Source organism: Cygnus atratus, chromosome 3 (genome assembly GCF_013377495.2).
Source record: "Cygnus atratus isolate AKBS03 ecotype Queensland, Australia chromosome 3, CAtr_DNAZoo_HiC_assembly, whole genome shotgun sequence".
NCBI lineage: Eukaryota > Metazoa > Chordata > Aves > Anseriformes > Anatidae > Cygnus > Cygnus atratus.
In genome coordinates this window covers 92222094-92241542 of record NC_066364.1, presented here as the reverse complement: position 1 = coordinate 92241542, position 19449 = coordinate 92222094, and the positions used below count along the sequence as shown (strand labels likewise).

The window sequence follows — 19449 nt, the reverse complement described above, 5'->3', positions numbered from 1 at the left end:
CCTCTGAGGAGCAGACAGGGGGTCCCAGGCTTGTGCATTTTTGAGCTTGGGTTAGAGTGGAAGAAGTCATGAACATGTCTCCAGTGCCGTACCACAGTGCTTGTCCAGCTAGAGGCAATGGCTGTTTGGGCTTGCTTTTTTTTTTTTTTAGTGTAACTTTGCTTGTTTGTTTGTTCCCGGCAAGACCAATTTAACTTCAATAACTTGGTAACAGTTTGAATACAGAAAGGCTTTGTTAAGGGATACACACCCTCACACACAGAGTCCACACAAGGGCTGACAAATACACACCCAGCTATTTTTTATGAGCAGTAAACATTACAGTAGGCTTTCACAAAGAGCCTGACTTCTCAGTGCTGTTAGCTCTTACCATACTATTTTAACTCAAGTAACAGTATACAATAAAAAGCTCTGTGCTCTTGTAAAGAGACAGAAAAGCACCAAAGCCCAATTAAAAAAAAAAAAAAAAAAAAAACACCACCTGAAATAGCTCATCTCTTAGGAGACGTAGCCTTTGAAGAAGTGAGCTTTATTTATGCTTTGCCGTGTCTCAGAGCTAAAGAAGGCCAAAGCTGCATTCATCTAGGTGTAGGATTCAGATATTCTGTTTCTCTGTTGTGTACCTTAAGCACAAAAGTTTCCCTTTACTCCACATCCAAGAAATGGATGCGTTAAAAGAAACTGAAATAGCGCTCAAAAAGCATTTAAATAGTGGTAGTTGAGACAGACCTGCACTGGAGGCCGACTGCTCATCCCTTTAATGTGTGCTCTGAGATTTTGACCCTGCTACATCATGGTGACAGGTTTAGCTCAGAAAACTGAAGTGCCAGTTTGGCAAAATGAAGGTTCCCCCAAAAGTCTTTGTGCTTTCAGAGAAGTGTGGGTTAGCAGGAGAATAAACAGTCTCTCAGCCCACTTGTCTTCTTCAACAGAAGTTAGTATTCTCCTTCTAATTAGCAACAATGCAGCTTTTACACATGCAGAGAAAACACAAAGCCTAACATGGCAGGAAAGCCATCCAAACCCACCATACAGTTTGTTTTCCTATTTTGTCATTCCACAGCTTGCACAAAGAGTAATTTTCTGTCTGGTGCCTAAGCAAAAGTAGAAGTCTTGTGCTTTGGACTCAGGTTTTGTAAATGACCCATCGGTCCCATGGGGCATATAAATTTCTGTGACTTTTTTAGTTTGGTTCTTCTCATAGCTCCTCCGTAGGACGCTTTTTCCTTTCCACTTACTGCTCTGTGTGTTCATTTGCTGTTTTATCTCTCTGAGAGGCTCTTGTGGACAGCTTGCAGAGCTTGGAGGATGCTCTAAAATGGCCAGAGTCAAAGCCATGCTCAAGCAACATCAGCGGAGTGGCTGCTAAAGCACCTGCTGTGCTTCAGCCCCAGTGCTGCTCAGGCTGGTGGTTCGGCCAGTCTTCCACAAACGTCCTGGAGAGGCACAGGACAGGGATGACAGAGATGGGGGAAGCTGCTGGCCCCAGCCCTGCTGCTCATCTCACGCCAGCCCCGCGCAGCCCCTGAGCATTGCAGCCTTTCCAAGTCAGCAGCACCAGAGGAGGAGTAAAGGAGTGTGGGATCTGCCAGCTCTAGCACCAATACTGTTAACAATTCTTGGAGAGAAGGTGTTTGCTATAAAATAGTAGTATTTAAAAATGTATCTAGGAAATGTTGTCAGCCAGCTTTGGTTTTGGGGGCTGGGAGAAAGAAACTGTTGTTGTTGTTTTTAAATAAGTATTTTCTTCCTAGGAGTGTTTAAAGAGAAATGTAATGAAGCTGAGTAGTGGTAACACATTAACAGATCAGTTAGCTAGGGCAGAGAGGCTGATGAGCCATTTTTTTTAAAGTAACTATTCTAAAACAATTACTCTTGACTGGTATTTCACCGTTACCTGGCCTAGGTTTAGAGTTTGGTCAGTATTTTGGGGTTTGTAGGTATTTTAACTTTATCTTTTTGTATACGTTTCAGTTGGTTGAGGTAAAAACCTACATACCACTTACTAACCTTAATCCAAGACCAAATTCAATCTAATTAAATTTGACATCGTCACAGCAGGATTACACTATGAGTCTTTCTGTGCCATGCAATGACACGAAAGGTAATTTTATAGTAAGGATAGTTGTTATGACCTGATCAGTAACGAATAATTTGAGAGGGGAATTACAGGATCAGAATAGACAATTTTGGCACACAGATTGCAATTCATATATGAAGAGAGTTAAGAGTCCCTCAGCTTGCTGTAAGGCATGGTTTCTGCTCGCTATCTCAGTTCCATTGTTGACACCCATTATGGTTGTGATGTGGTTTGGGATTTGCGTTGGTGCTGCTCGGTACATGATGCTTCCTTTTTTTTTCTCCTATTTCTTTTATTTCCTTTTCGTTCTCCACATGCAATCCCCACTTGTCTTTGAGCTCCAAGTGACTGGATTAAGATTAAATCCTGCTCTTTAAAAGCCTTCCCCTTGTGCTGAGCTCCATGCTAATCTTGATGGCTTTATGATATGATGCCAACCAAAAGCCAGATTTGCTGTTTTTGAAGGTTGCATGTTTACACTGGTCCTGGCAAAAGCCTCTGGCCATTACACCAATGTATGACACTGACTGCATAAAGGCAAGCAGCAAATGTACTTTGGGAGCCTTTATTTTATTAGGGCTCCTTCTGTATTCAGTGTTTTCTCCTGACGTTCAGCTCTTGTGACTCACTTGTTATGAGAACTTCTGCTTTTATTGAAAAGAAAAAGCATTGTGGTTTCAGAGAAAAGTTATAGATTTGACTGTGTTGCAATTTAAAAGATCAGAAACTTGTCAGTGAAGACAGTCCAAAAAAAGCAACTCTTTGAAACTTGATTCAAGAATTTCCCCTTTGTTGGTCCAGCTGTAAGCGTAAATAAAGCTGTAAACATAAACAGAAGACTTAATCTTCTGGGGGAATCCAGTAAAATCAGCTACAGTCTTTGCTTAGCAGAGCCATTGCAAACTCAGGTTCATTTTGTGGAGATCAGGACAGAGAGCAGTTTTCAGCATGACAAACCAAGGTGTCCTGGGGGTATGAGCTCCACGCTTCTGTGGAGGCAAGGGAAAAGCTGACTCAACACCTTGGCTTTCAAACCGTACACAACACAGCTACATCTTATTCGTCTTCCTTGCTCGAGGGGGATCCAGATCCCTGCCATGCTCTTGTTCTGTTTGTTTTGCAGTATTTACGTGTCTGTCTTGTGAAGGCATGCTTTTGTCTGGAGGGCTGGGCCACGACTGTCCTTCCAACAAGTACACAAAACCCCAAACTGGGGGTGTGCATCTTAGAAGTAGCAGTGCGGTAACACCACTAATCAAAGAGTTGTAGAGGCAGATAAACCCTACCAAGGGAGTTACAAGGCATAAAGCTCAGCTATTACCATTCGCAGCAGTGATGTGCTCTAAGACGTGACCATCCCTCTCCAAACTTCCTGGTTTTTAAGGCTTATGGCAGCATAGCAAACCGTTTGTAGTTGCTTTGAGATACTGCTCTGCAACATTCTGGGCTCTTATTGCACTTTCAAAGCTAGGAAAAGGCATCTAAGAGTGTTGCTACTGGCTTGAAAAACAGTAATGCTTTTCCTTATTACTCCAGATGGTGATATCTTTGCTTTTGCGTGCATATAGAGCGTTATATTTTTACTAACTGTATTTTCGGTAAAGTTGCATGTGATGGATTTTATTCAAATTTAATTTAGGAGAAAGCAACCCTTTTCCTCCACCCCCTCATTAGACAAAATCATCTGCACAGTTTGATGACCTATTTTCATTTATTCAGAAACTTGTGACAAATCCTGCCTTGCCTGAGTACTCAGAAAAGCTCTGAAAAAAGTCTAGTTTTTCAGACCATAGCTTTCTTTGTGTAAAATCCTACTTAGTTTGTGGATTAGTCACCCAAGTAACCTAATCCACATGGTAAAGTTCTCATACAATTGAGAAACACTAAGTAGAAGAGCTGATTTGATTTTTTTTAACTGCCCTTAATTTCTCACCTTGCTTTATTATTTTATTAAATGTAATACCCAAAGTAGTGAGTTAACACTTGCGTGTATTTTTTAAAAACTTACATAAACTTTCAAAACTGATGGTGCCAACTACTACTACCTTGCATGCATTTAATTTTGGATGATATAGTGGGAGTTTCTGTATGTAGTGGACAGCTTGAGAACTTTGCCAGTAATGGTTTCCCTATTGCAAGCTTCTATAAGAAATGCTGTGCAATAGGCCTGGGAAAATTTGCAACACATAACTACTGTAGGATTTTTTTTTTTACAGAAGGAGCAAAAGACAACCTATTCTGAACATGGAAATGTTTAAGAACGTGATTGGAAATTCTCTACAGCTCCTAATGAGTTTGGAAGTTCAGGACTTCTCACATTGTGGTTTTAATTCTTTTAGTTTAAGGACTAGAACTGAGAGCTGTGAAGTGCTGTCAGGTGATAGGAGTTTTAAATGTTTGTTTTTTCTTAACCTAGAATAACAGAACTGATTGGATACCACCCAGAGGAGCTGCTGGGCCGTTCAGCGTACGAGTTCTACCATGCCTTGGACTCGGAGAATATGACCAAGAGTCATCAGAACTGTAAGTCACGTTCTTATTTTTTTTTGTCACAGTTTGCACATAAAGCGCAGCTTGCAGATACCTCAATAAATAGTTAAAATATAAGTGCAGCTTGTGTGTGAGGATGGGTATTTCTGTGTGTGTATTCTCTGAGGAAAGAATTTACACTTTGCAAGAAAGCTTACATGTTACCATGTTTGTCTCCCTGAAAACTGCTGTTGCTCTTTCCACAGGGATTTTTTGCCATACTTCAAAATAAATTTGGATTATAGCTAAAAGAGGATCTTTCTCTAAGGGATAATACATAGATCAGTTGAAAATTTGAAAAGATGGGTTAGGCAATACTAGCTTGGTTTTACCATGCTAGTGATAATGAAGTGCATGAGTGCATTTACTGGTATTAGTGTACCGTTGGGCTCAGCAATAAGGACAGCTGTAAAGGGCAAAAGGAAGAGCTTAATACAGTGTATTTTTGAATGTCTTTCTTCTGCTACCAAATAAAAACTACCTTCCCCACCCAAAACAGGTGTGCAAGAAGATTTTTCTAAAAGGGATAGTCATTGTACGGATAACATATACTTCTAGGAACAGTTTCTTCTTGTTATTCTTATGCCTTTGTAAAGTGCCACTCTTAGCTGTTCTTAATATAAAATACCTGAATCATTTTGGGAACAGGGATCAGAGCCAAGCTCTGTTCCCTCTATTCAACAAGCCACACAATTACACTTTCTCTCCTTCACATAAAGTGTCTTAAAATTATTCAATTCAAGTCTTCGGTCTCTGTCCTTAAAAGTGGCTCTTATGCTGGAGACAGCATGGTGCCCAGTGTACACACAATGCTTCCCACCTCTGGCTGTTACAACCACTGAACTGGTAGTGCATGGGAGAGTACTCAGCAAAAAGTCACTAAAACTGCTGCTGCTATTTTTATAAAAACAAGGCAGAGCTGCTACACTGGAGCACACGAGGTTTTTTTTTTTAAAAAAAAAAAAAAAAAAGGAAAGAAAAGAAAACATAAAACCAACAACAACAGAAACCACATGTAGTTAACTATGATCAAGGTCTCTGTGGCTCAGGAAAGTCCATGACTTAGATCATGTCTGTGGGGAATTACCCACCAAATATACTTACAGAGAAAGTATTTCTGTACATCTCAGAGAAAAGTAGCAGTAAAGACTAGCTGTCTGACCTTAGGGGGAAAAGGGAATATGTGTTAGCTGTAATGGCAAGGATTCAGGGTAGCTTTGAGTTGAAATGTTATTTGAAAGAATGTTTGGCAGTGATTAAAGTTGTGTGCTGTAGAACAGTGTTGTTATGAATCATTCTGTTTCCAGAACTGCTTTAAAAAAAAAAGAAACACAACACCATCCTTACAGAGGGATGTCTGGGAATATATCTTTTAAAATTGTTTCTTTGAAAATGTGTTCATGGTTTTAACAGTGAAAAGGAATTAGTGATATTCATAGATAAGATGTGCATAGCCTACGCTGAGCTATCAAGAGTCATCTTGTGAGAAATCAGTGGCTATGCTGTACAGTTGGTTTTGAATTGTTGAGTTTCATTTCTAAGAATGGGATAATGCCAGAGAAGGAATGAAATGAGAATTGGCAATCTCTTTGGTAGCAGGAGAGAGAGCCCATGTTGGTTTATCCCTATTTAATTAATTAGATAGGACCATTGAATCAAGACTAGTCCATGTAAAGATTTCTGGAGAGCTTCTGCTAACCATCTTAACCAGGCATTGATGGAGGCTTCTCTTCCCTGTAGCAATTGGATTCATCTCATGGAGGGCACAAGTTTACACCTAGATTATCTTTGTGCCTATAGAAAAGGCCATGTCCTACAGATAGTTGCTGTTGGGCATGGGCTGGTTGAGATGCTGGATGAAGTCAAAGGAAGGCGCAGAGGGGTGAGTTAACTAGCAAAAGTGCTCAAAGCACAGTGCACTACACAGATAGTAAATATTTAGGATTAAACTCTTCCATAGTGTCTATGATACTGTACAGGATCAACATGGATGATCTCTACTGTTGGAAGCACTGGACCACACTCCATGCTGTGATTAACCAATAAATGTTGTTGCCCACAACAGAATCGTCAGGTTACGTCATCAGAAAATTTGACCCTTTTAGTCCTTCTAAGATAGATGCTTCCTCTATCTTCTGGGACGGTCAGGGTTCTTAGTGACTCACAGAATGACCACAAAGGCAAAGTGACAGCAAGCTGTGCCTTCAGCAAGCACATAAGCCCTCTGAGTAGGAAACCCCTAGATTTCTTAATGTGTGCCATTATTACTGAGATGTTGTCTAGTGCACAGGGTAACCAAGCAGGCACATAGCTTATAGAGAAGTTACTGGTTCTTCCTGGCCATGTTCATTTACACATGGAAGTATGCAACTCGTAGCTTACATAAGGAGACACAAGGCAGAATGCAGAACCAAATATGGTATTTGTGTTCAGTACTCCTGTATTTATTAAACTAGCATTTTTATTAGAAATATTTTATATAGAGTATATATTCATACAACAATATAGGCATCAATTCTGATAGTGCCAACTGTTTAGTATTGTCAAGATACATAGGAGATAGGAGTCTGAAGATTGAAGAGAGAGGGAGAGAAACCTCAAATGAGTCTGTGAGATAGAAGCAGAACTCTTTCCCTTCCTTCCAATTTAGTGGAAAATCATGCTCTGTGCAGTTTTACTGTGATTTTTGTTTACAGTGCCAAACTTTTTCAAAAGCAACCTTGCATTCAAGCAAGGCACAATAGTCCGTGTTCTTAGTTGGAAGTATAGTTGCATATAGAATATGAAAGTCTTAATTAGTCATCATCAAAAGGAAGATTAGAAAGCATTTGGCAGCAGTTAGCATACTCAGTTTTTCACACGTTATGCAAGCAAGGTGAAAATCTCTGTTTTGTTACATAAATCTACACAAATGATTGACTGTAGAGCTATATTTTCCATTCAGGGATTAATAGTCAATAAACACTTCTAGTAGGGTTTGGTCGTGTTGCCATTAAAGGCAATTGGAATTTTGCTGTTGACTTCGTTGGGGAGCTGATGTCACCATCTGGGGCATGTCATTTGGTAGTACAAGCAGAAGTTCAATAAGCCTTCCAAGTGAATCATATTTCTTAAACATTTCTCAGAAATTTAAAAACAACAAAAAAAACCACCTTTATATTCAATTAAATTCATCCCTGCCTCCCTCCTTCTCTTCCCCAAGATAAGGTATCTCATGTGAGCATGTTTCATTGAGACGTTACTAATTCTGTAAAGACACAGGCATGTATGTATATAAGTATATAAATGTATATGAAAGAGAGAGAGAGAGAGAGAGAAAGAGAAAGAAAGAAAGAGAAATTCACTCCAAAGCCAGAACCTTTAATGCAGCATTGATAACAAAGTCAGCAGTTACAAGTGTATTAGTAATTTATGAGATTACCCCAAGGAGGGATTCTGCTGTACTTTATTATATCAGAACATGACATGCTTTGAATAATATTAATAAAAAAAGATTAAAGCAGTAAAAAGCTTCTTTGTAATGTAGCAGGCGCTTACACTGTGACTCTTATTGATGAGCTGATGATTAGGAAGCAGTGTAATTATGTTTCACAAGCAGAGCAGAACAGTTCAGTCACTAAAACACTTTGAAATGAAAGGCTTTTGATTTTGTTCCACCAGAAGTATTTAATCAATAAAGGTAATGTTCTACTTTGTCTAAGTAAATTAAATAAAGGATGATTAGATACTCCTAGGAAGAAAACAAACAAACAAACTTCAGAGATAGAAAGATAAACACAGTAACAATTATCTGCAAAACAGTTGTGTTTCACAGGCCTGCATTGTACATTTGTGTGGTGGCAATGTTGGAGAGACTGACAATAAATAGTTTCTGTTAATGGCCACATTCACAAGGAATTTTTCTGTACAAAGACTGCAGAATCAAGTTCCAGCCTTCCTGAGCCAATTTGCTTTATTTTTAGGGCATTAGTTTGATGGTGTACTGTCTTAGTGCATAAAAGCTGTTTAGAAGGAAAGATTGCCAAAGTGTTCAAAGGTTTTGTTGTGCCAGTTCCCATTTTGCCACTCAGTGCGACTACGCCTGCTTACAAATACAACCTCTTGTTTGTACTGCCTGCATACTCTAATGCTCAGCCCTAATTTTACCACTTTCAATCAGCAATATTTTTCCCCAATTGATGACTATAAATTGCATGATAATATCCCTTGCTTTTAGGAAAGGGTTTGCACCTGGCAGCACATCATAAAACTACATGTCTCAGAAGTCCAGAGCTCCATACTGAAATCTCATTCTCCCCAAGTATTACAAAATACCTGGGGGATCCTTCACCTTTCAGACATCTACATGAACCTTTAAACCCAAATTGTACTGTCATCAGTTTAGTGCTTGAGAAACACAGGCCAGTGTAAAAAACACACAAACTTCTTGTCTGCTACTTTCAAGCTATTACAGAGGACCAAAACAGCTCAAACAGCTAGAGAAAATAGTTCAACTTTATTTTCTGTACTAGGCAAAAGAATCCCATTTATCTTTCTTACTGTTGATGCCTTTTAAAGTGATATTACTTCTTCAGTCACCTAAGACCACTGTTGTCCTAATGACATCTTCACTTTCTTTGTGTTGTTATCTCCAGCTCCTTACTCTAAGGCATAGAAAAGAGATTGGTATGGAATGCAATCGTGACAGTTACTTTCTGTGGGGATTGCTTTTAAATCATCTGATTCATGGGAATATCCATCACCTAAATAAGGAAACTATTGAATAGTTTCCTAAATACATTTACTTTCCCACAGATCAGTTTGGGAGCTTAAATTGAGAGCAATTTTACTAGAAAAGGGACTTTCAAGAAATATGCAGTGGGGTTTATTTGTGGAGCAGTAAGGATCTTATATTAAAATCAAAAAAATTCCACACCCTGATCTGAATACCCAGTCCATCCAAAGAACTCAAATGTCAGGCATCTTGAGTGGGAACCTCAGCTTAACAGCCCCTTCTATATCAAAAACGGCTGAATTTTCCAGAAATTAAGCATCCTTGCTTACAGTTGTTTTTGTGCAGTTTTGTGTAATGAAAACTCAGAAACAGGTTTATTTAAATTAGTGTTACATATAGTGCATTCTTACTCGTGCTGCAACGTTATTTATGTCTCTCTGCTCTCATTTTTCAGTGTGCACAAAAGGTCAAGTGGTGACTGGCCAGTACCGTATGCTTGCCAAGCATGGTGGATACGTATGGCTGGAGACTCAAGGGACTGTCATTTACAACACACGCAACCTACAGCCTCAGTGTATCATCTGTGTCAACTATGTGCTGAGGTAAGTTGCGCAGAACAACAAAAAAAAACACACTTAAATCCACGTGCTGGAAGAAGTGCATTAATCAGAGGTATTTTTGAATGGTCTATTTATCCAATGCTGCTATGCTTAAATCAGTTTAGTCATGTTTGTTCAATCTTGTTTACTGATGTTAGACATTCATGAAGAATATGGCATGACCATGCCCATACAAGCTGTTGAAATACACTATAGTCTCTCTTCTATCTACAGAGCAACTGCTCTGCTAGTGGACCAGAGCATAAAGCTTGCACTAAAGATTTTGTTGTGTGACACAATGACTAAATATGTTTTATTTTTCTAGTACTGTGACAGAGAGATAAAATTCAGTAGTAATTGTAACTTGGGTTGCTAGGAAAAGCCATTTTCCTCCTCAAAAATCAGGACCACAGAATAGTCTTTGTCTGACAAAACCCAATTATTTTTGGCCCTGGATGAGGCCAAAATAGGAAATACTTATTTGAGTCTGGGTCATTATAGCCTTGACTACATCCCTTGAAAAAACAGAGCAACAAAGCCCCGAGTATTCCCACAGAAGTCCTGACCACACTCTCTGCGTCATCTGAGATTGTGGTGCTCAGCAACGCTGGAACCGTGCCTCGCCTGTCAAGAGCCTGGCATTCCACCGAGAGCCACCAAAACGCTCTTACAGCTGATCTTTAGAGAGTCTGTAATACCTGTGTTACCACATCTTTTTCCTTTAGAGAGCAAAATGCCTTAAACCTTTTTTTTTTCTTGCTAGTGAAATAGAGAAGAACGATATAGTGTTCTCTATGGACCAAACGGAATCACTTTTCAAGCCTCACCTGCTCACGACGAACATGGCCTTCAAGAACGGGATCCATGGGACAGAGAAGAGCGATTTCTTGTTTACTAAGCTAAAGGAAGAACCAGAGGAACTTGCGCAGCTGGCACCAACACCTGGAGATGCCATTATTTCCCTGGATTTGGGTTAGTATTTGTGCAAATAATTTTTGTGTAACAAAGAACCATGTATGAACCTACATTTAAGAACTTAATAGACAAGTTCTGTTTGCTGTGTATAAATTAGGAGTAACAGTCATAAGAGCCCGTGTGCTCATATCAGTGGAAAATTTCTGTGAATGAGAGCAGAATCAGGCTTTCTTGCTGACTAAGTAAGATACGATAAGTTTTTGCCAACTTATTGTTATGGCAACTAGGAGCAGGGTTCACTTTTAATGAATAGCTGTGGTTATATCATAACAGGGCACATGAGCTAAAGGCATCCATTAATACTGTTATAACTCTTTCCAGGAACACAGAACTTTGAGGAAGCCCCTGCCTTTACCAACACTGTTTTGACACCAAATAAACCCTGGCCAGTGGAAGTGAAAAGCCATGCTGCTCAAGGTGAAACAGTGACGATACCATCCTTTACCATGCCTCAGATTGCACCCGGCAGCAGTACTCCAAGTGCAAGCAGCAACAGTAGCTGTTCCACGGTAAGAAAAGCTTTAAAAAAATGTGAAAGTGGTGTTTTTTGTGTAGGTCCCATCAATATATGCAGGTGATATTTTCATATTAGCAGTCCTGTCTCAATGCTTGTAACCAGACCCGGCATAACTATATTCCTACTGTACTGTGTATATCTTGAGCATCGATAGCAAAAATGTCAAATGGGAACTATATCATGCCTTTGTATTGTAATCCTCATTTTGTCCCAGCTCACTCAGTAATTATGATAGTCTATAAACCAACTGGCAGATGAACTTGCTACCACCATTCACGGAGTTAGCCTTAAATGAAATGCCAGTGTAAAATGGTCTGGCCACTAGCACAATCTCCCTTAGATCAATCCTCTTTCTGTTTGTTCACTAGAAGCTACAGTCTTCATCCAGAAAATTTATCCAACACAGGCTCCAGAGAAAATTTACCCAACAGAGCAGCTCCATGCAGTTCACCACTGAAAGAATGAATGTGCTTTCAGGGCATTGCCCTCAAGAGCTGGAGCCACTCTTAGCCTGATCTTTACTAGATAATGTCCAGTTTTAATAACATCATTGAGGTGGTGCAAAGCATTTCCTTTCTTGACAAAATAATTTATTAGTGTACATATCATGTTACTGGTCTGAGTTTCCAAAATACCTTTAAACTAACAAGACAACTAGGTTCCTGTATTGGGTGCCTCTGTTAATTGGTATGTCTCTCAAATTTTGTAGCGACAAGTAATCTTGTGTTGGAGAAAAGGATGTGATAGAAGTGCAGTTTTAGGTTTTGAGGACACTATATATGCAATCTTGCTATTTTCTCTTCATAGCAAAGATCTGTTTACTGACTAGCACAGTATAAGCTGCATGATGCTAAGGCAGCACTGCGGTTGTCTTGCTGCTTATAGCAAATTCTTATTTCTGTGCAGCCAAGCAGCCCAGGAGATTACTACGGTTCTGTGGATGAAGATCTGAAGATTGAGGTGATTGAAAAACTCTTTGCCATGGACACAGAATCAAAAAATCAGTGCAACTCCCAGGTAAGGAACTAATATCTCTTCCAAATCCATGAAAATCAGTCCTATGCTAGCAGGTAGTAGAGATGCATGCTGTATGTGCAGATAACAGTGACAGAACATGCAAATTGCATTTGCACACATACGCCAAAACTTTGATGCACAACACTAACACAAGCATACACTTTCAAAAGCTGAGGTGTACATTTCTATCCCTAACTGCATGAAGTAAGTGCCTTAGGGTATCACTGTCGTGGCCCTGCTAAGAAAGAAGCAGCAGAGAGCTTCAGAATTTGGAAGCTTCTGTAGACTGGATAAGAAATACAAGCAGCAGCATATTTTTTTAATCTGGCCTGATGAACAGCAAGTAAACATCCTTTCTAGGACAAAATATAAACAAACTAATTCCTGCAAAACCTCAAAATGAGAAATGTTTGAGTTAACCCTAAGAGGCAGCAAAGATCCACACAGCCACTTGCTCTTTCCCCCCCAGTGGGATGGGGAAGAGAATTGGAAGGGTAAAAGTGTGAAAATTCATGGGTTGAGATAAAGACAGATTAATAGACAAAAGCAAAAGCTGCACGTGCAAGCAAAGCAAAAATAAGGAATTCATTCACTACTTCCTATTGGCAGGCAAATGTTCAGCCATTTCCAGGCAAGCACGGCTCCATCATGTGTAATGGTTTCTTGGGAAGACAAACACCATAACTCTGAATGTCTCCCTACCCCTCCTTCTTTCCCCCAGCTTTTATTGCTGAGCACAGTGTCGTGTGGTATGGAATATCCCTGTGGTCAGTTGGGGGCAGATGTCCTGGCTGTGTCCCCTCACAACTTCTTGTGCAACCCCAGCCTCCTCGTTGGGGGGTTTTGCAGGGAGAGAAGCAGAGAAAGCCTTCATTCTCTAAGCACTACTCAGCAATAGCTAAAACAATGGCGTATCAACACTGTTTTGGTCACAGGTCCAAAACATAACACTATATGAGCTACTAGGAAGAAAATTAACTCTGTCCAAGCCAAGATGAGTACGACATTTATGCCATTTGCAGAAATAAGACATTTCTATAAATAGGAGCAGGTGAGTTTCATTTATATAAATTTGGCATACAGTGACTTTTTAGCTTTACAATCTCCCTAGTAGTGTTTCCCATCACACCACCGCAACTGTTATTAACTTCTAGGTTCATTATGAACTTATTTCATTTTGGTGCAGACTGACTTCAATGAACTGGACCTTGAAACCTTGGCTCCTTACATTCCTATGGATGGAGAAGATTTCCAGCTCAGCCCGATATGCCAAGAAGAACGTCCTCTCTCTGAAAGCGCACAAAATACCCAGCAGAGTCTAAGTAGCATGAGTACTATCTTCCAACCCCTTGCTTCTGCTTCACAGAATCAGTTCCTCCCAGAGAAATATTGCCCACAGCTATCAAATAAAAACATTAACCCTGGTCATGGGTCACTGTCATCTGTGTTCTTCAACAATATGAGTAGGTCATCGCTGCCACCGTACCACGACCAAGCCAGCACTCCCCTGTCTTCGATGGGAGGAAGACCAAACACCCAATGGCCACCTGATCCCCCATTAGAATATGTTCCAGCTAAATGGAGACTCATGGATAAATACTCAGGAACCCTATCAAGTTCACCCTCAGGGCCCCCAATACATTCTCCCGGCATGCCCATATATAAAAAAAGGTAAGAGCTTTTGTGTTATAATTGTATTTTACTCGGGAAATATCTGGGGGAGGGAGGCTGGGTCATAATCTTGAAAAATTCTTTTCCTCAGTTCAGCTGAAATAACTTGTTTTGATAGGCATCAGATTGCAATTCTGGGGAAATTAGTGTGGTCCTCTCCCAGTGGCAGTCAGTCTAGTAGAAGCACAAGTGGGCTATCTTTTTGTTGCTTGTAAAGGTGTGTGACTGTGTTTCTAGGTGGTCAGGTAAAAATTACCCAAAGTAATTTTGCCAAGCCTGCTTTACTTTATGCAGTTTAGAAAAGTTCTGAAAAGGCTTACTGGTAAGTTGGGACACATGCTTACTTTCTGATTTTGCACGTATTTTTTGCACAACAGAAAACAAAGGAGAGGCAGGGATGACAGTACACCTATTGCTGGCATATATAAGTACTACAACTAAAATTTAAAATAACTTTTTTTTTTTTTCCTCTCCAGCTCTTCCTCATCTCTGTTACTTTCTGGTACACACAGTTAGTGTGTGTGTAGCTCAGAAGTCACAGTCCTGGCAGTTTCCTATCATTCTGTCTGTAGCTCTTGGGTAGCATGCAGAGTGTGGGTTTTCAAAGCTTGTCATGCTGAAACAGTCAGGAAGTGCATAAAATAGGCACAGTCCTTTTAAAATAAAGAGCTGTGCAGTTTACCTGCAGTTTGCTTTCAGGACTTTTCTTGTTGCTGGCAGAAATACCAGCATCTGAACATACACTTGGAAAGAGAGGGTTTGTCCCCAAACAGCAACTTGTGTGTTACTATGCAAAGCAAGGGTATAGGCATGGCTCTCAAAATCCTAAACTTAAAAAAAAAATCTCAAGCTTCTTTTCCATGGTATTTTTATGCCTGTCTGGAGATTTCTAGAGGCTGTTTATGCTAATCTTTCATTAGTCTTTGATCCCAAAAGTCGAGTGTTTCCAAAGCTTGTAGGATGACTGACAAAAGGAAACAAAAACACGTGATGTCCAGCGTCATGCGTCAAAGGCAGCTTAAACGGAAGAAGGTCATTTAGATTTGCCTCCCTGCTCACCCAAAGATCCTTTCTCTACAGGCCACTGGATGCTTTTGGGCAACGAGGCATAGATATAAACCCAGCAAGAATTGCTCTGTCTAATAGTTTGAAACTGAAGCGACAACTGGATTATGAAGAACAAGCATTGCAACAACTGAGTGGGGTAATTATAAGAAAATGCATCCCCTTCAAAACTTTGAACATACCAAGATCATCAGTGTGATCATATGTTTTTCTTTTCTCCAAATTGTAGGGAGATCCATGTGTCACTAACCCATCTCACTTAATGTGGAAGAGAATGAAATTTCTCAAAGGGGAAAATTGTTCCTTGGTTTCAGAAAAGAAGTCTCTCAGCACAAGTGTTCTTACTGGTAAGAGAAAAGAAATTGACTTTGCAAAGTTAAGTGTTGAAACAAAATGTTAAGAAAATTTGAATAGAAATAAAAACTCTTTCAAAAGGTGATGTTAATAAGCACTGTCAAAAAATCAGTAAACTAAAATGAGAGATCAGTTTGTATCACTAAGAGCTAAACAATTTACGGTACAGTCGATAGCTACCAAGTAGATTGTTTCCTATAGGTTCATGCCCTTGCTTTGGAGGCAATAGGGATCAGTTTAATGGAGGTGGGTTTACCTAATGCTGATGTAATGTGCAGACACCTCAGAGATAGAACTGATACTTCCTCTCTGCAATATTGTACTTCATTATTTGACTGTGTCTTGAGTACAGTACTACTCCCAGAGATAGCACTGGTTTTGGACATGCTTTGCTACAATATATAGGTATGCCTACACCGTGTGATCATCATGCTGATGATCGCTTTGCTTTGAATTAGTATTAGCTACTCTAATTATTACAGTAGCTTAATTTAACTTTTGTTTTCCTTCTATGTAAATCAGATGAGTTTGTCTGTAACTCAAGAGGTCTGAGCCAACCAGTGAATCAACTGCAACAGCAGCAACAGCAGCAGCAACAACAACCCACCTGTGGCAGTCCTGGTGAGAATTTGAAAGCAGGAGCATTTCCCCCTCAGTTTTACAGTTCCCATTATCAGGACTATCCTGTCCAGCCAACTCATAAAGTATCAGGTAAGAGATGTCAAATACAGCAATTGGAAAACATCATTTAGTTCTGGTGCTGATTACATGAAGTAAAAACTATAACAACAAAAAAAGAGAATGATAAACCGAGAACCAAAATTTTGTTTCCCTAAATGCAAAGTTAATCGTTTAGTATGAAATGTTAATGTTTACATTTGTGATATATGAGGGAAAAATTATTTTTGCTCTTCATTTCAATTGAACTTAATGCCTTTGTGCCTTGGTGGTCTAGCCATCCTCTTATGTATTCTTGCCTTGTGATGGAATTGATTAAACTATACTAAACTGCAGTGCAGCATTGATGCCTGAATTAGGTTCCAGTCTAACATATGCCTTCTACAAATGACAATCACTAATGAAAGGGGGTATATGTAGAAGGAGTGCAGGCGTCAGTTTAGAAACTCTTGTTTACTATAGCTTTCCTCATTTGCACCAGTATCATTTTCCTCAGAACAATCTAAATTGGGGATAGAGGTGGAAAACTTCATGCTTGTAAGCCGTTATGGCAGAGGCATAGGTTTGCTCTAAAAACTGTAACTGTTGGTGTTCTGAGGCACATTGACATAAGTAGAAAATGAAATTATAACTGGTATAAACAGAAGGGGGAGGAGAGGAAAGAAGTTCTCTTTCTCTCTCTCTCGCTCTCATTCTCTGTCTCTGGTCTCAGTGCCATGACTCACTTTACTCTGTTTCAGGTGTGACAAGTCGTCTGCTGGGACCCTCCTTTGAACCATATTTGTTGCCTGAGTTGACAAGATATGACTGTGAGGTTAATGTCCCTGTTTTGGGCAGTTCCACGCTTCTGCAGGGCAGTGAACTGCTCAGAGCCCTGGACCAGGCAACCTGAGCAATCCTGCAATATTCCTTGGCCTATACTGTTCAAAACAGCTTCAGTTTTTAAATATATTTTTGCAAGTAGACAATTTCTAATACCAATACACTTTTACAGGATTTTACTTAGATATTGAACCTGTCCACGTTACCAAATAGTGGCCTTTTGAAGTTACTCACTTTATTATTCGTATTGAAGAAATACATCTACTGTATTTTCTCTATTGCAATTAATGTGTTGTTTACAGAGTTTGATTACCCTCCCCTTATCTCATTAGATGTAATTTATACTCAGATTTTCTTCAATTTTCATGCTATTAAAAAGCTGTGGTATAAATGCCTCATCTTGTGATACTTTGGCTGCAGTACTGCAAAGATTTATTTTTATTGCCAAAGATGAATGAAACAAATTTGATCTCCAACCACAGTTTTTGTTGATCTGCCAAATTGATATCCTTTGAGTCTTTCTGTTTTCCAGCATTTATTGTATTGTAACTTTAATAACTTTTGGGAAAGCATACTAAAGAAAAAATTCCCAGCCTTCTGACCCCCTCCCCTTCCCTTCATTTTTATACACTTTGTTGAAAGAAATGTGAATGGTGAACTACAATGTTTGTGGGTATCTGTGAAGGTTGCACGTTGTAAGCTTTTTTTTTCCTCAGAAGCAAGCCACATTTTCAGCTGACTTAACCTGGCTTAGCTCTACAGACAAAGGAGTCCTACAGATTTACCCCAGTGGAGGATTTTTGTTTGTGTTGAGATTTCTTGTTTTGTGCTTTGGTGTTCTCTTTTTTTTTTTACACAAAACAGATTTTTTTATTATTATTATAATATCTTTCTTGGTCAGTTGTTAATCATCTCTTGGTACTTTTGCTGTATCTAGGACACAACAACTATAAGAGCTGTTTCTGCTAGAACTAGTACTATTTCTTAGGATGTTGCTGACACTTCAGGAATCTCACCAATGGCCAGTGCTAACATCTCTGAATAATGCTAGCCTTTTTCATGTTATATGCTAGCTAGCAATATAATTTCAATATTGAATCATTAAAACTAAAAGTAGTATTTCCCAGTATATTAGGCTAACTCAGTTATAAGTAGACAAAAAGAATTAAGGATTGTGTAGTGAGATGAATTACTGGCAGACAGGTCTCTCTCATTTTAATTTACCTTATATTAATCAAGATCTGAAATGTCATTAAATTCAGCCAGACATTTTCAGAGCTTCTTTTCAACTATCATTTATTGTCATGCACATATTTTAAAAAGTAAGGCTTTGAATGCTTTCAAAGGCTAAGGTTGAAATTACAGTGTACTTAAACAGCAAAAATATTAAACTAATAAAAGGCAGGTGAGCAGTTCTGACTCTGAAATGCATACAAACCAGGATAATGTATTGGAATATGTCCATCTTGTTTCCTCCACTGGTATAAATCATTGTAGCTTTGCTGAAAAAAATGGAACAGTGCAATGTACAACAGGTAAAAAATCTGGCCCAGAAACTTAGAACAAAGATAGGCTTCAGTGGAACTGGAAGTCTAAAAATAATGCGTTTTATAAATTTGCTTTCTATCATGCACTGACGCTTGCAGAGAGGGAGCCTTGGGTTCATTGAGCACTTCGGAGATCGCTGTGTTAAGTGAGTCTTAATCATACACACTGTGCACTCTTAGAAAAGCAGATCTTTTGTTGTTATTATTATTGGTACATAACATTAAAAAAAAAAAAAAAAGATAGCCCCTATTGCAGCTAGATTTTTCAAGAGTTTATTACCAAAAATAAGCTACTCCTAAAGTGATCTTATTTCTATGTGGAAAAAAACATATTTTAAGCATCAAAATGTAATGAAAATTGACAAGCCAGATTTGACAAACCTTCAGTGGCAAGGACTTAAAGGCTTCAAGGATTAAAGACACTTGAATACTGCTCTTTTCTGTTTCTTATTTGTGTAGTTTCAGCATTAAAAATGTTATACCCTAACAGTTTACTAAAACACTCTGAAAAATATTCCATGTCTTAATATTAATCATACTTTTTATCATAATTATTTCATAATCTATATTGCTGAATTCTTATTGACAATATTATAACTGTATGGGAACTTTAACTTGATAAGGAAATGTATTTTGACACTGATACCTTATTAAAGTATACTGATCCTAAATTCTTTGTGACTCATTTGCTATGAATTTGTCATTTGTTGTATCATTGTAAAACAAAAGTATTTATTAAATTATTTATAGAAAATAAAGGTTTGCATTGATCTTTAAAGAATGAAAGAACAATGTAAGGTTGCCCATATTTGAGACCTGAGAAGTAAGCTGACAACGGCCTGTACTGTCCAGCTTCTTTTTAGTTTGCCCAGCTTTCCTCA

At 39.0% G+C, this 19449-nt stretch overlaps 1 protein-coding gene across 1 annotated transcript in view; it reads left to right on the top strand.

Moving 5' to 3' along the window:
• Nucleotides 1–19239, top strand: part of EPAS1 (endothelial PAS domain protein 1) — an 80669-nt gene extending 61430 nt beyond the window's left edge. The window contains exons 7-16 of the mRNA XM_035557921.1: nucleotides 4497–4603; nucleotides 9778–9925; nucleotides 10686–10894; nucleotides 11219–11406; nucleotides 12321–12431; nucleotides 13618–14102; nucleotides 15183–15306; nucleotides 15397–15514; nucleotides 16044–16232; nucleotides 16940–19239. Coding sequence (XP_035413814.1) covers nucleotides 4497–4603; nucleotides 9778–9925; nucleotides 10686–10894; nucleotides 11219–11406; nucleotides 12321–12431; nucleotides 13618–14102; nucleotides 15183–15306; nucleotides 15397–15514; nucleotides 16044–16232; nucleotides 16940–17091 — 1831 coding nt within the window. The 3' untranslated portion in view covers nucleotides 17092–19239. The remainder of the gene's footprint in view (nucleotides 1–4496; nucleotides 4604–9777; nucleotides 9926–10685; nucleotides 10895–11218; nucleotides 11407–12320; nucleotides 12432–13617; nucleotides 14103–15182; nucleotides 15307–15396; nucleotides 15515–16043; nucleotides 16233–16939) is intronic.
• Nucleotides 19240–19449: the final 210 nt, after the last annotated feature.